Source organism: Anopheles bellator, chromosome X, assembly GCF_943735745.2.
Source record: "Anopheles bellator chromosome X, idAnoBellAS_SP24_06.2, whole genome shotgun sequence".
Classification (NCBI taxonomy): domain Eukaryota; kingdom Metazoa; phylum Arthropoda; class Insecta; order Diptera; family Culicidae; genus Anopheles; species Anopheles bellator.
In genome coordinates this window covers 3355531-3370544 of record NC_071287.1, presented here as the reverse complement: position 1 = coordinate 3370544, position 15014 = coordinate 3355531, and the positions used below count along the sequence as shown (strand labels likewise).

The following is a 15014-nucleotide window of genomic DNA, read 5'->3' as shown; positions in this document are numbered from 1 at the left end:
TCCCGTTGATTTAAAACAGCAAAAACAAAATCCAAAATTAAATGAAAAAAATAACATTACAGTATACATGATTTTCCCGCGTTGATTGGGAGTCGTTCTCTTTGGAGAGACAACCGTACGAAATTAGTTGCCAACTCTTTCGACAAGTCGTTCGAGTTTACAAGAACCCATTACATTTGCACTGCACCAGTGGCAGCGCTGTGTCTCGCACTAGTAGTGTAGTGGTTTGTTAGTCTCTTGCAGCCAATTTTGATAAAAGCTCGAAGGTGCAGATTGCAGGGTTGCCATTGGAACCGTCGTTCAACGCTGGTTCAATGTTTCCTTTTCTGTCGTGTTTTCTGCCGAATCTATCACATCACTTGCCCCATTCTGGGATTATGGGTAGGGGTGGTGGGGTACGACCAAAGGGGCATCGGGGGCATAATCGCTGTCTGAAAATCCTGCCCGGCCGTCATTAGAAGCCCTCGCGGGCCTTGCGGAACTGGAGTCCGGTGGAGGTGTCTTCCAGACACGGCACTTGCACCAGATTGAAGTAGATCAACCCTGTGAAGAAAGGATCGGTGAATACATGATTGTGTGTGGTAAACACAGGAAGCGGATGATTCTGGATCGCTGGATGGCTGAACTCACCCATGACCTGGGCCGCCGAGGTGTTGGTATGCTTCAGGCACTCGAACAACATATCGTCGCACCTGCAATGTGACCTGCAAGAAAGAGAGAGAGACACGCACGGGGATACAGAGAAAGATCTGGTTCTGGGACGCACACGGCACGCGGGTCACTTACTTCGTGTAGATAGAGTTATTACTCAAGCTGTAGCGCTTCTGGTATGCCCGAACCTTAATCGGGCAGAGATCATGCGTCCGGCAGCAGCGATCCATGAGCGCATCCTCGCCCAAGTCGTAGTAACCATCGGCAATGTCCCCCGTACCGCACCACTTCGTCCCGGGGATGATGCCGCTCAACAGCGAAAACGATCCCTTGTGAAAGATGCCCCTCTTGCTGCTGTTGCTGCTACTGCTGCTGCTGCTGCTGCGGTTCTTCATGATCAGCGCCAAAAAGCCACCGTCACTACTGGTGGAGCCCGCCGACTCCGGTGGGTTACTCTCTTCTTGCCCCGAGTCCCGGTCGGAAGCGATCCGGTACGCGATCGGTCCTCCGTTCCACGCGTCCGGTGCCACGGTGCCCTGCTGTTGCTGTTGCTGCTGGTTACGCTCGTTGAGCCGATCCACCTGCTCGCACTGCTCCATCAGTTTGATCATATCGCGAAACGAGACTTCCAGTGGTCGGTTGATGGTCGACAGGTTGCGCAGCAGTTCCGTTCCTTCGGCATCGTTGCTGCACGATCGAAAAAGACAAGCGTTTAGATAGGTAGGTACGCCGCTCTACGTTCTTACCCCTACGGCAACTCATCACTGGCCAGCTAGCTGTAGGTTTCCTGCACTTACTAGACTTCTATCAGTTCACATCCGATCAGTCGTTTTGCCGGCCCAAGCTCGACCACCGCCACCGTTTGATCGTGGAAGTAAATCATCCGCAAACTCTCCACGTCTAGCCGGCGTTCACTGTGGGGACCAGAGAGAGAAGAGAGAAAGAAAGAGAGAGAGAAATAGAAATATCATTGCTCGTGGACACTACAGATTAGTTCCGCTCTCGTTCGGCTCGAAATTGACCCGGTAAAAAGTCGGGTTGCTGCAGCGGCGCTGGGTCCAATTCACATGCCCCGAGCATTAGTTGACACCGATTTGACTGAGCCGACTGAGCCGTTTGACCGATTTGACGAAGAAAAGATTCTTCGCCCAGTCTGTTTGGACGACTTTCATCCGATTCCTCCGCTGTAACTGTGCCTTTCTGTCATCTATCAGTCAGCTTGGTACGTATGACGTACCAAGTATACTCCACGCGCGCCGCGATGATCACCACACAAATTTGAGCTTATTCCGCTTTACCCGGGATTGCACAATTCCTGTGCAAGCTGTAGGTAGTGTAGCCGGTCACAGTGACTGTGAGCAAAGGTCATGGAGCTCTGAGGTCTGAGCTCTGCGAACTTCACTCGGCCAAAGTGAAAGCGTGGTGGCTCCCACATGCATGCACGAAAACGCGCGCGGAAAGCAGTCTCAGCGAGACGGGGAACGAAAGAGATGCCTCACTGTGACTAACAGTAGTTTCTCCAATCCGCAGTAATCGTGGGCAAGTTGGCACACAAGCCTGACAAACGGCTGCTCGCTAGACGTTTGAAAACCCCCCAACGTAGCACTATATCTTGACGAAGAAAGTAAAGCCTTAGGCGATCCAGCAAGTGAGAGAGCATCCATCGACTGACTGGATCGACTCAAACATTGTCCAAGTGTACCACATGAAGATGCATAAATTGAAAACAGTAAACAAAACCAAGGAAAGGTTACGGGCGGGCCCTGTGGCTTAAAGTGAAAGCTCACGCAGGGAACGGCGCGGCTGTGGCGGCTCTTCCGAAAGCCTGCGAAAGCAAACTTTTCCTTTCACTCGGATTCGTACCACGTGGTTTCTCCACTCGGTTCGGGCATCGAACAGCCTTATTGAAGGTCTCTCCTCCCGAACAGACGGGTTTTGCAGACGGGCTATTCTGGTGTGTTTGTGTGTATCTCCTACCTGTAGCTCTTCATGGCGTCCATCAGCCGCCGCTCGACGATGTGTGTGAAGCCGGGAATCTGGGACAGCTGGAACGAGAGCGTCGGCTTTGCCCGGGCTGTCGTTAGCATCGTGCCGCTCAGCAGACCGGCCACCAGGATGGCCAGGAGCTGCCACAGGCGCCGGTGCAGCGTCCATTGCCGTGGCCGGCCGGGGGCCGCAACCGGCATCAACCGCTGGGCGTGGGGCGGTGTGCACATCCTTCCTCGCGCGGGCTGTGGGAAAACGTCTGTGGTATAGAAACTTCAATTACAGCATCGACTGTTGTGGAATACGAGGGAAGGTAGTAAGACGTTTGAATTTCCATAATCTCCAGATCAGATTTCCTACCATGCTCTCCAGATCTCGCTGAGCCCGAAACACGCCCCAGCAAAAGCTGTCAAGAATAGGCCTATTACTCAAAATGGCCGAACTTGTCACCATAGGCGAGTGACATGTGTCCAAACGCCCAAACAAATCGGAGAATCGAACATTCCTTACCCCGCGGAAATTGTCTTACTACAGCCCTCTTACACACAGCACCTGGAAAATGTCGCAGGTGTGCACCGTGTTTTGTAGTTGGCGTGGTGATTCGAAAAAGGGATCTGGAGCCGCGCGGGTTATCTCGTAATCGTATGCGTACCGGTGCGTAACGCCTTTTTATCCCGCTGCTGCCAATCAATCGATCGAAAGCCGTAATGGTCATGATTGCTGTGCAAGGGGGGGTGGTGGCTAACCAACTCTCATCGCCCCCACACCCCCTAAAGCTCTGCGAAGGAGCACCGAGCACCAACTACAGTGGTCTGTAGTTCTGTATCGTCTGATGAGGTAATTGGTTGAGCCGCTGGAACGAGTCACTCAACCGAGTAACTATGGCAGAGCTGTAGCTTGAAAGCGCAGCGTGCCTATAGGTAGGTGAAGCGGTCCCGTAGTGGGACCGACGCACGTGGCGGTGCGCTACACCTCGGGCTCCACGTCCGAGTGTTCCCTTCGGTAGCGTTGATAGCGATCGATACAGTTAGATTACCATTCCGCTTGGCAGCGTAATATTGGTCCACTACCACGGGAGGCGGGACTGGGGGATCGTTACATATTTTATGCTTTCCCACACTACACCACCCACCCCCGCTCGAAGAACCATTACCGCTATGTCATCGAAATGACACTCGGGCGAAGGACACACAAAAAATAGGCCATGGCACCATGAAGGTCGGGTCAGCCCGGGAACCCGGGAGAGGTGCTCAACGAGCGTGACGACTACAGCTGTGTCGACAGAGAAGCAAAAACAGTGGACCGGGGGTTTGTTTTTGAATCTTAAAGGAACCAGCACCAAAGTACAGGGTTATTTATTTTATAACGTCAAAACAGAACTTACAAAAAATACATGAAACATTAACACTTGAAGGATTTTTTTTTTACAGTTCGCAAACAGGGACAGGGAGATGTGGAGACCGCGTGACGCGGGAATGAGCTGGACCCTGTGTTCTACCCCGTGGGGCACACCCAGACAACGTCTCGTTGCGATGATGTCCGGCGGCTTCCCCAACTTTGCACAATGCGCGTTGAACTGCCTACCAGCGGGATCAGCGCTGGTGCGCGTGTGTTCGATCCGCAATCGCCATTGGAGCGTGTCCGCCACGGCGATGGCGATGTTTCCCGCCCGCGAACACACACAACACGGTCTGCTAACAATGAGAGCGTATAATTTGGGGCCTGTGCTGTTAGGAGAATCCTCCACAACCGAAAGCTAGTGGGGAAAAGCCAGGGAAAACCACCGTCTGCCAGGTCATCCCGGAGTATGTTCCCAGACGCAGATGCGGAAATTCACGTCCGACAGCTGCCAGAGGCAGGGAGGACCAGTAGGCTGCAGGGAACCCTGCTGGTGGTTTGGGCCTGCTAGTTGGGCCCAGCGTATCGTCCGCAGGTACAGACCTAGGGCCTAGGGCCCAAGATATCGACGCTGCGGCCAGTCGAAGGTTACCGGCAAGTTGCCGGCGGCGATCGCACACCGATCGGCACCGGCACATAGTGGGTAACAATAGGCGCTAGGGCGTGTAGAGCCGAGATTGCCGTGAAGTTGGTAAGCGGCAGCAGCAGACGAGAGACGACATTACGAAACTTCACAGCGCGTCATCACAACGCTGACGGTGCCGGGGTGCCGGGGTGCCGGTGTGTGCGAATGTGGGTGATGGAGACGAGCAGCATGGTCTGCAAAAATGGTGTCACGAAGCGAAACGGTGCGGAGGGCTGTCGTTTTCGTTACGCAACTGTCATTGGCTGCTGCTTCACATTCATTCCCTCGTCTCGTTTTGCCTTGCGCCCCTTGTGTGGTGCTGATGTCGAAGGACTTCCCCGCCACCCGAAAGCGCCATGCGTAAGGAGCCCATCAGTTAGCAAAATCAGGAGCTGGTCCCAGACGGGTGTCAGGGTCTTGCACCAGTGCTGTAGAGGACGTAGAGGAGCATCACAAGCCGGCTTGCCCGACCTGTGTGTACCGCGGACCGCTCTTATCGCTGGCAGTTAATTATCTTCACACCGTTAGTAGGTCGGAGGTAGACTATGTAACCCCCGCCCCCGCCCCGAACTAGCAATCTAATGACCTCCGGAAGCCATTTGGCGGAGAATGACAAAACGACCACCGTCAGACGTCCGACAGACTTTTTCCGAGCGCCTTTCGAGCAAGAGAAAAACTCAAACGCACGTGCGTGGATGCACTTTCCCGAAGAATTGTAGTACCGGGCTGACCTGCTTTGGCCAGTGCGCGCAAACCATCACGGAACTGGTCCATCCGTCCTGCAACCCGCACAGACTCTCCCCACAGCCGGTCTGTGCTCTGGGCAGCCGGATCGATGTGAAAGTTTTCTCGCTGATCGGGCTTGTGATGTGCTGTTTTGCGCCAACCGCTGCTGCGCACTCGGCTCACTCACTCTCTCTCTCTCTCTTTCTCGATCGATGAGCCCGCCAGGAGCCACCCGAGCTTCCATGAACATTTTCCCCAAGCAGACCCGGTCCACTGGTGACTCAGCCTCGTCGACTCAACAGCGTCGAGAAGTACTACCAGAACACAGAATGCCCGCTGGGTCTGTTTCGTATCACTCAGTCCTGGACCCCTGGGCCCCTGGACATGCAACTGCTGTTGGGTGACAACCGGGAAAATTTCCCAGAAGGCACAGCACCAGTGGGCTGCTGAGTGGACTTGTGTGAAATGTCGGGAAAGTAGGAAGTTCCGATTACGGTGATCCCTGTGACTTACCGTGAGCTGGACCGTTTGGAGGGGACGCCACGTGTGGCAGAATTTTCCGGGAAAGCTCTGAGGCCCCAACTTCGGGCACCGGGGGTGTTTACGTTGATCGTTGCAAGTTCCGATGCGGTTCGAGGCTGATTGACTGATTGGGTCGTGCTTGATGTAATAGGCTGCTCCAGGAGCATAGACCACACGGAACACGGTTCGCGGTGGTGATCGTAACTGTCGTTGGGCGCACTGGACGGCGAGCCCCGCTAAGAGCACACACTTTCACGTCGATGCGGTTCGCACAGAGGCGTCGTTGCGACTGAAGCCGAGCCTGGCTGCGCTGTGAACGCGCTGGAACACTGAACATTGTTGCTGTTGCTGTAGAGCGGTTTTGTTGCGTACCGTCGAAGGGGCTTTCTCTCGCGCTCGGTCTCGCGGTCGCTCTGCTTCGCTTGCCCCCCCACCCGGGTGCGGAGGATGGGTGCGGGATCCGTCCTGGTTCCGCCGGTCCGGGTGACGTCTCGTGTGCTAGGCTAGTGCGCGTGACGACACGTGCTCAGAACAGGGGGAAGGCGAATTGGCACACGCGTTGGTGCGTAGCACTTATCACAGCACCCTGCACACCGATACACCACGGTTTAGTGTCGGAAACACCGGGGGCTGGATAAGCGGCTCACGGAATCCGGACGAGTGGCCATTATCTCATTTTCGTAATTTTTCATTCGGTTGAGATCCTACCGAACTTCTACATCCTACATAAAGAAGTTTGTTTCCCCTCGGAGCTACCCCCTAGGGCAGGGCCAGTGTCACGATGTGCTAAGTCTGAAAGAGGAGGGGACTGTCTGTTGCAATTGAGACGTTTTTGGACTAAAGAACCCTTTACCCCGGAACCATGTTGAGTCCCTAAGATAGGTAGATTATTTTTACTATTATACTTATAATTTTTGCTATTAACATTTTGTGTGTCGAAGGAGCAGAGTTGTATTGTCTGTAGTGTGTGTCGGATCCGTAAGCGGATAGCGGTCACGGATGAACTACCGATGAACTACACCTAGCTAGGTCGATATAATAGCGCAAAAACCAAGTGCGTGCCGTTGACGAATCCTCAAACGTTCGTCCACAAGGCTTTCCTCCTTTCTCCAACCTAACTCCTGATGGGCCAGATCGATCGAGATCATCGTTTCGTCGCAAGTGCAACAAGCGTAGATTTTATTGCCGTGGCGCCTGCGAGCCGTGCCTGTGCTTCCCATTCATATGAATGGCTCCATTATGGGCCTGGGCCAAGGTGAAAGGACCCTTGTTATTGTTTACCGAAGAAAGCCACCGCCCGCGGCACCAAGAGGCCTCGCCACGCGGCACCCCACACGACGCATGCACGCCGCATCACGCATATACACTATACTGTAACCCTCGTTAAGTACCGGTAACACACCGGTATTGTTCGCCAGCTGCTGCTGTGTACTACATGATATCATAGGCTGAATAGTACACTACACACGATAGTAAAAGGCGTCACGAGCGTCACACGCCGAAAGCACGTCGTTTCTCCTTTTAGGTTTCTCTCGCTCAACTCGTTTCTCCTTCTCCCTCGCGCGCGCGCGCTTTTGCTCTTTCTTTTCCTCTTTGCAGTGTGTTTGGCGCATACATGATGAGTGTCTGATCGTCTCATAGACACATCGATCCTCGGCAGCACTTTCATGTGTCGGATGTTATTGGCCATTTATTTCAATAAACAAAGCAGTCTAATTTGAACATACAGCAGCTCGCGAAACAGAGTTCAACAAAAAAACAAGAGATTTTATGAACTACTCAACAGTCTAAATCTAAATCAACAGTCAATTTAAACAGCCATCGCCATGCAGTTGTGCTCGTGATGGCGAAGGCTATTGTTTACTCATTTAATAAATAGTAGGGAAAATGACATTCCCCGTGTTGTGAAGGTCACTAAAATAACTGGCTATTGTGATGAGGTAGTACATTGCAGCAGATTCATAAGACCTAACGATCGCCCTGTCCTGCCTTGGGGCACTTTTGGCTTGTGTATGTGTTTCCTAGTGTACTTTGATGCCTAGAAATCTTGACTTGCTTGGAGCCGATTGGACAATTCAAATTTAGCATGCCCAACACGTGCTTCGTGATGATGGCAAACTCTCATGGCCACGACAGGCATTTTGATTATTTTTTTTTTTCAATTTATAGCTGGATCATTTCCTCATTTCGTAATGGTTGGATTTCCATTACGTTGATTAGTTTGGATTCACATCAGCAGCTCCACCACAAAACAAAAAAAAACTGTTCCAAGGAACATCTCCAATGCTATTAGTGTTTAGTGCAGTAGTGGGGTAGACAGGAACCTATAGCACTAGCACGACTGCTTTCGACATCGGTGGTCACCGTTCTGTTGACCTTCACAGACAGGTAATTGCTTTTGCACAGCGTCGCATTTTTGTGGCCTTCAACAATGATGCAGCCACTGGGCCGTAGTAATCTAAATTGATCTTTTTCGTCATTGGTTGCGGTGCCTCTGGAAATGGCGGACTGCTAAGACGGCTTATAATTTGTGACGGTTGGTAATTTATAATCATACGTAGTCTACGTTTAACAACAACACCAACATCAGGATGTTCAATAAGTTTGGAGCCTCATCTGCCTCAGGGGGCGCTCCTACCACCACCACACAGACCACCAGTCTCAAACCAAGAGCAGGAACAAAAATAACATATTTTTCTAGGTTTATTACTTTTTAAAAATTGATTGTTGTTAACTCTAGAATTTACGGCCAGGCCGTATTTTTAGCCTTATAAGTGATCGTTATACTTTTTCCTGCGTATCTGTGTTTGAAAGAATATTTTCTAGCAGAATTCTATCTTTCACACACTGCGCAGTGAGAACTTCAATTTCGTTACACGATTTAATCAACACATCGTCCTCGATTCTCAGCCCTAGCCCTTTGAACTCGGCGGGAACGTCCGTTCTGTCCTTAGCGATGTAAATACCTGAAAGTGTGAAAGCAAGTTGTTAGGTAATAGTTTCGTTTTGAAATGGATGCATATTTACCGGGCTCCACCGTGCACACCATCCCAGGCTTCAATTGAATATTGCGCGATATAAGCGGCGTATCATGCACATCCATGCCAAGGTAGTGCGATGCGTGGTGTGGGCAAAATTTATAAGCCGCGCGTGATAATTCCACGCCGCTGAGCGAGCCGGGTATGAGCTTGATCTCCTGCAGATATTTCCCAATCTTCGTGCACATCGTGTCAAACAGGCGATCGAGCGTTTCGCCCTCAGTACTTAGAAGGCAGCTCAACAGCTCACTTTGCACGAGCTGTAGCACTTCGTACAGCACCCGCTGCGGCTCGGAAAACGTCCCATTGACCGGCCAAGTGCGCGTGATATCGCTTGTATACCCATGGTACTCACAACCTGCGTCCAGGAGCACCAGTTCCCCGTTTTCTATTATTTGATTGTTGTTAATGTAGTGAATGGTCGTTGCGTTAGTGCCACCTGCCACCACAGGTGGGTAGGCGAGAAAGTTAGCGCCGCCAAGGCGAGCGTAGTAGTCGACACTGGCAAAAATATGGTGCTCGTTGATGCCGGGAAAACTCTGCTTCATTGTACGGTTAATGGCTTGCGAGGCAATTTCGCAGCTTTTTCTCATGAGGTTAATTTCGCTAGCCGATTTAATTACACGCAGTTGGTGAATCAACTCCGTTGGTGATCGTGGCTCGCAATTGAACATATCTTTAATGACGTGTGAGACATTGCTTAGATTGGAACAGTTTTTGCCATACCACACAAGGGCGTTGGGATAGGCAAAGCTGTACCTGCACAAGTAGTCCATCAGTTCGCCAATATCCATTGCTTGTTCGACACCGAAAACATCTGGCGCCAGCTCAACACCGGTTCTACTTCCATCCCACATTTCGGCATGTTTGTCCTTGGGGCGTAGAAAGATTGTCGTTTTGTGTTTAGTGCTGCTGTCAATTTCCATAACCAGCACACTTTCCGGTTCCTGGCATCCGCTAAGATACAGAAAATCGCTGTTTTGACGAAACACGTAGGGAATTTTGTCACTCATGTACTTTTTGTTTGCTGCCGGGATGATGATCTAATGGGAAGAACGAAACCATATAGAACCGCTTGCAACTGCATTCACACGTTTCGAGGTCCGGGTGTGACAAGTCGATTGGACTTACTATGTGATTTTTTATGTTCTTATCTATGTTCACGGCGCAGTACGCTCTGATGGCCTGTATCAAAGCATGTCGTCTTAGTTTTACCTCTTCAAGCTGAATACCCGGCAGCACTTCACCGGCTTTGATGATGTGCGGGTGAGTTAGAGCTACCGGCTGACCGTACAAAGCATTTTGACGACTATGATCGTTTGTTTTCCGGTTTAAGCTAGGTATACATTGTTGACTCCGTGACGAGCATGCTCTAAGGCTGCATCCGGCTGGCAGGGTGACTAAAATTGTGGAAATCAGACACTCATGAACCAAAAACATTTGATATAAAACCGCGCCAAACTATTACAATATTTTAGACAAGGCATACTACTCAAATTGCGCAAGAAAAGCAATTTCCTTAGATGGGTCATTGCGACTTCCTTTCTGTTGGGTTATGCCTGATATGCCTTCCGCCTGATAACTTTGAAAAGGAACACACAAACAAAAATAAGTACAGAGTTTTTATTCAATCACAAAACATTACCGCACCGATCTTGACGTTTGGAAATATCTCTTCTAAACCGGTTCGTTCTTCCGTGTCATTTACGTCCTAACGCACCGGTTCGTTTCCAATAATACAAGGTCTGGCATAAATGGTCACTAGGAGGCCACACGAAGCGTAAGAACTAGCGTAAATTTAATTTGTAATGTTTAACTGTTTATGCCTCGGCCAAAATCATACTGTGGGGCTACATCAAGCGTAACGTAATGATTTTGACATTAACGATTAATGCCAAACTGCTGCGGCGCTGTCAAAACGTTTACGGCTCGCGCGAGGCGTAAACCCGAGCGTAATTATTTTTTTCATACGCTTTGCTTACAAACAGAGAATAATTTATGTTTTTATTTGCTGGTATAAAAAAATTCAGAAATCAATTAATTTCTCTTCTATTTCTATTTTCTTGGACCAAAAACACGAACGTAAACACGTTTCACGTTTCGTTTTTATATTTTTGCTGCCACACGAAGCGTAAACGTTTTGACATTACAAATTAATTTTACGCTAGTTTTCACGCTTCGTGTAGCCCCCTAGGAACGTTGTTTTACGCTCAACCTGTCAAATAGACTTTCCTATTCAGTTGTTATGCGGTTCGGGTGTTGTTTTTATTTTATATTGGCTAGTAGAGAATGTCTCGGAACCATATTACGGCTGCGTATTTCGGTGAACAAATGTTTTCAACTCTAGTTGTCGTCGGTACTTTGCAAGGAAATGAATTTGGAATCGACCTCAGTGAATATGAAGTGGGAGTGGATTTTCGAGGTGTTCACAGGATACCAGAAGGCGTGCACTACGTTTATGCCACTAGTTGCGACGCACAGGGACACAGAGGATCACGGACAGGTTTCGTGCATTACTTCCTTAAAAACGAAATCGTCGTCTGTGAGTGGGATATGCACACAGAAGAGTTAAAACTGGGTGCCGATGTATCTAAAGCCGTTCTAGAGAATATTGCAAATGCTGAACGATACAGCGAAATCGAGGCGTAAGTACCTCAAACCGCAAACGGTTACAGATCTACATTTCGTACTCTGACATTCTTAACATGAACCCGTTTTCTATTTCTTAAGATTGCTCCTAAAGTATAACTCGGATGAATACGACACGTGGAAAACACTGACGAACCATATCACTTCTGATCTGTTGAGGCGAATCGTACCAACATGCAGTATTATCACGTCTGCTGAACCCGTCACATGTTCCAAGAACGCAAGCCAAGAACAGACTCGTGAGAACGAACCGTGCAATCAACATGGCATCGTGTTAGTTGCCGAATCGGAACAATTAACTAGTTCAGTGGATGTTTCTAACCACACGTTCAGTTTCACCAACGTTCCAGCACGCTCAGGGAAGGACTTGTCAGCAGCAGACATTACCGCGAATTACATGGATTCGATAAGGGTGATAAATAAGTTGATGTCGACGAATGGGGAAAACCAGATATTGGGCGAGTTTCAGCTTAGCTTTATACTTTTTTTCTGTGGACATTCGATCGATTGTTTGCAGCAATGGAGAACACTGTTTGCGTTACTGTGCAACTCGGAGCTAGCGGTAATTAGTTATGGACAGTTTTACTCTAAGCTCATGATATTGTTGATGTACCACATCCCAATGTTGCCGCTGGAAATGGTAGGAAACATTGAAACAAACACCATTTATAAGGACACGCGAAAGTTGTTGCGAAATACTTGTCAGACTAAGCGTGCTTCCGATATGCAGCGTTTGCTAGTTAGCTTGCAGCAAACGGTTCATTGGGACTTTCCTGGCCTATTAGAGGAAGATCCAGAGGACCTACCAACTGTTGTGACGCTTTAATGAGTAATAAAAATATACTGAATAAGTTCATAAGTCCAGCTCAGATGATATAAGATCACGATTGTAATAAACATTTGCCTAAACAAGCTTGTAAGGATTGTCAAATACCTGTTAGACTAAAACTTACTTTCGATACACATCGATGGTTAGGTTGCAGCAAACGGTACATCGGAACATGCCTGTCCTAATCGAGGAAGATCGAGAGGACCTAGCAACTGTTGTGACCACCCTTGATGTGCAACAAAAATGATTGCATTTGTGAACAGCTCAGATGACATTAGAACGTGATAGTTATAAAAATTGCCTAAACACGCTTTTAGAGGTTGGCATTATCCTTCGTGTTGTTTGTTGTTGAAACATATTTTATAAAAATTAAATAATAAAAACTACCCATCCATAATATTACACTTTGCAGTCCGACACCTGGTAAACAATGAGCGGAAAATTAATTCGCAAAAAAATTGCAAAAACTTCGTGTCCCAACGGATGTCAAGAACGAAATAATACTCGCACATCAAACAAAATTTAATCAAATGTATAGCTACAGAAGAAGAAGAAACGTGAAGAATTGACTTTCGGCCGTCGTCATCATCTTGAAGTTTTCACACAAGCAGTGAAGCTGAATCTCGCGTCAACACTTCTCGCGCGACTTTCCCTGTTACGCAAAAACCCATCGGGTCAGCAAACTTTCACCTCGCATAGACATCACAGCGTCCCACATAAGTGCCGCTCAGTGTGGATAAACATTTGTCAGAGAGAAAAAAAATTAAGCTACGGACGCATCGTGCGGAGCCTTAGTTTCACTTCTACCTTTGATTGCGTACGTTGCGATCGCCGCGTCCTGGCAGTGTTTGTTGGGGTCTGAAATGAGTTTTCCCTACAGTATCAATTTTGTGGAGCCAGAGCTGAACGAGCAATTGCTGAAAGACTTCCACGGTAAGAAGTAACCTACCTCGCTTCGGTGTGTCCTTATCGAAATGGGTTGTCACTCCGTCCCCTGTACAGGTGAACGGACTGGCTTCGTGCAGGTTGGCCCAAAGCGGTGGTTTTTTCCTTCCCGTTTCAAGAAGTACGCCTCGAGCCTTTACTCGTTCGATGCCAGATCGGATGACACTTGGGTAAATATGCCGTACTGGTCAGTGGCCGCACTGTTCTTCGAAACTTTCTATGTTAGTGTCTTGTATAATTAATTTTTGCAGATCATCACTTTCCCGCGTTCGGGCACAACGTGGACACAGGAAATGGTGTGGCTCATATGCAATGATTTGAATTTTGAAACTGCGAAACAAGTGCCACTAACAAAACGGTTTCCGTTTTTCGAGTGCGTTGGTATCCACGATCGGCACGCTTAGTGGTCACCCTTTTCACGCTTGATTTGAACTTGTTCTCCTTCACAGATTTCATTTGTTCATGCACGATGATATGAAGGCGTGCTTCCTGGAGGAAAACCAACGGAACGAGCAAAGTCGGCAGTTCATCGAAGCCATTTCTCAGCCGGTCAGTGGGCAGCTGGATGCGATGGATACACCGCGCTTCATTAAAACTCACCTTCCGATGTCATTGGTGCCGCCGAGTGTTTTTGAAAAAAAATCCAAAGTACCAGCCCAAGATCCCGCCGATAGTAGTATCGTGCAATAGTACCATTGTCTTCGTATCGTTGCAGATAATCTATGTAGCACGGAATCCTTCCGATGTGGTTGTTTCCTACTATCACTTGAACCGATTGTACCGGACGCAAGGGTACGAAGGCGACTTTGAACGGTTTTACGATTACTTTGAAAAAGATTTAAGTGAGTTTGGGTCTGGGTAATAATCGGCGGGTTGGATGGGGCATGGGCCTGCTTGGGATTTTGACGGTTTTTTTTTATCTCTCTTCCTGCTGGCGATTTTAGCTCCATGGTCGCCTTACTGGGACCACATCAAGGAAGGGTGGGAATTGAGGAAAAAGGACAATGTGCTGTTCATGTTTTACGAGGACATGAAGCGCAACCTGTCCGACACAGTCCGGAAGACGGCTGCTTTCCTTGGCCGCACCCTGTCCGACGAGCACATCGGGGAACTTTGCACCCACCTGGACATCACCAACTTCCGCCACAATAAGTCGGTCACCTGCGAGGAGTTGAAAGAGGTTGGCATCTTAAAGCACGGCGAGCAGGCGTTCATTCGCAATGGACATGTCCACGGGAACAGCGAAGAGTTGACTGGTCCTATTCGCCGCCGTATCCGGGAATGGACCGAACGAAACTTGATGGGGTCCGATGTAAAATTTCCTGACCATTAACGGGCAATTGGTTCTTATTTAATATTACTGAGTTAAATTCTTCTCTCTAATCGCAAATATTCTATACATAATATACACATTGGGCGTTTTTTATAGTTTCTTATATTTTTTGTATCATCTGATAAAATTAGTCGTTTTGGACTTGTTCCATCTGGACGATCTGATATCTTTCAATTTCAATATCGGTGGGGCTATGGCTGGCTGGGCTATGTTTGAATTTCCTGCTATGTAGGGATAATGTAAAATGTAGTACATATTGCCGAGCAGAGCTCACACTGTCGGACCGTCGGGTTTGGCGACTGACCATGAAAC

At 48.9% G+C, this 15014-nt stretch overlaps 4 protein-coding genes across 5 annotated transcripts; 2 read left to right on the top strand and 2 right to left on the bottom strand.

The window, feature by feature from the left end:
* Positions 1 to 454: 454 nt before the first annotated feature.
* LOC131213597 (uncharacterized) lies at positions 455 to 6038 on the bottom strand. Its single transcript, XM_058207670.1, has 6 exons — positions 5900 to 6038; positions 2629 to 2896; positions 1449 to 1565; positions 787 to 1338; positions 631 to 704; positions 455 to 543 (listed from the first exon to the last, which is right to left on the bottom strand). Exons 2-6 carry the CDS (start codon positions 2865 to 2867, stop codon positions 455 to 457), a joined length of 1071 nt encoding a protein of 356 aa, XP_058063653.1. The 5' UTR covers positions 2868 to 2896; positions 5900 to 6038.
* Positions 6039 to 8640: 2602 nt separating this feature from the next.
* On the bottom strand, positions 8641 to 10564 carry LOC131213607 (xaa-Pro aminopeptidase 3-like). 2 transcript variants are annotated; one of them, XM_058207679.1, is made up of 4 exons: positions 10415 to 10564; positions 10078 to 10346; positions 8936 to 9989; positions 8641 to 8874 (listed from the first exon to the last, which is right to left on the bottom strand). In XM_058207679.1, exons 1-4 carry the CDS (start codon positions 10476 to 10478, stop codon positions 8690 to 8692), a joined length of 1572 nt encoding a protein of 523 aa, XP_058063662.1. In that variant the 5' UTR covers positions 10479 to 10564; the 3' UTR covers positions 8641 to 8689. The 2 variants fall into 2 exon arrangements, with proteins under 2 accessions (XP_058063662.1, XP_058063663.1); XM_058207680.1 differs by lacking the exons at positions 10078 to 10346; positions 10415 to 10564 and having other exon boundaries at positions 8936 to 9622; positions 9706 to 9816.
* Positions 10565 to 11206: 642 nt separating this feature from the next.
* Positions 11207 to 12815, top strand: LOC131213629 (protein AAR2 homolog). The gene is made up of 2 exons (XM_058207708.1): positions 11207 to 11591; positions 11677 to 12815. The coding sequence occupies exons 1-2, from the start codon at positions 11236 to 11238 to the stop codon at positions 12419 to 12421; spliced, it is 1101 nt and encodes a 366-aa protein (XP_058063691.1). The 5' UTR covers positions 11207 to 11235; the 3' UTR covers positions 12422 to 12815.
* A 470-nt stretch (positions 12816 to 13285) lies between these two features.
* Positions 13286 to 14702, top strand: LOC131213296 (sulfotransferase 1C4). The gene is made up of 6 exons (XM_058207312.1): positions 13286 to 13357; positions 13427 to 13539; positions 13621 to 13742; positions 13819 to 14017; positions 14085 to 14211; positions 14314 to 14702. Exons 1-6 carry the CDS (start codon positions 13288 to 13290, stop codon positions 14700 to 14702), a joined length of 1020 nt encoding a protein of 339 aa, XP_058063295.1. The 5' UTR covers positions 13286 to 13287.
* Positions 14703 to 15014: the final 312 nt, after the last annotated feature.

Bases quoted from the DNA above. Each gene is read 5' to 3' on its own strand.
- LOC131213597 (XM_058207670.1), bottom strand. From the start codon at position 2,867: ATGTGCACACCGCCCCACGCCCAGCGGTTGATGCCGGTTGCGGCCCCC. The intron at 1,566-2,628 runs GTAGGAGATACA...TGGTCCCCACAG, and splicing joins GACGCCATGAAGAGCTACAG to TGAACGCCGGCTAGACGTGG. The intron at 705-786 runs GTAAGTGACCCG...TCTTTCTTGCAG, and splicing joins AATAACTCTATCTACACGAA to GTCACATTGCAGGTGCGACG.
- LOC131213607 (XM_058207679.1), bottom strand. From the start codon at position 10,478: ATGACCCATCTAAGGAAATTGCTTTTCTTGCGCAATTTGAGTAGTATG. The intron at 10,347-10,414 runs GTAATAGTTTGG...CCACAATTTTAG, and splicing joins TATGCCTTGTCTAAAATATT to TCACCCTGCCAGCCGGATGC. The intron at 8,875-8,935 runs GTAAATATGCAT...TCACACTTTCAG, and splicing joins GGTGTGCACGGTGGAGCCCG to GTATTTACATCGCTAAGGAC.
- LOC131213629 (XM_058207708.1), top strand. From the start codon at position 11,236: ATGTCTCGGAACCATATTACGGCTGCGTATTTCGGTGAACAAATGTTT. The intron at 11,592-11,676 runs GTAAGTACCTCA...CTATTTCTTAAG, and splicing joins CGATACAGCGAAATCGAGGC to ATTGCTCCTAAAGTATAACT.
- LOC131213296 (XM_058207312.1), top strand. From the start codon at position 13,288: ATGAGTTTTCCCTACAGTATCAATTTTGTGGAGCCAGAGCTGAACGAG. The intron at 13,540-13,620 runs GTAAATATGCCG...TAATTTTTGCAG, and splicing joins CCAGATCGGATGACACTTGG to ATCATCACTTTCCCGCGTTC. The intron at 13,743-13,818 runs GTGCGTTGGTAT...TCTCCTTCACAG, and splicing joins AAACGGTTTCCGTTTTTCGA to ATTTCATTTGTTCATGCACG.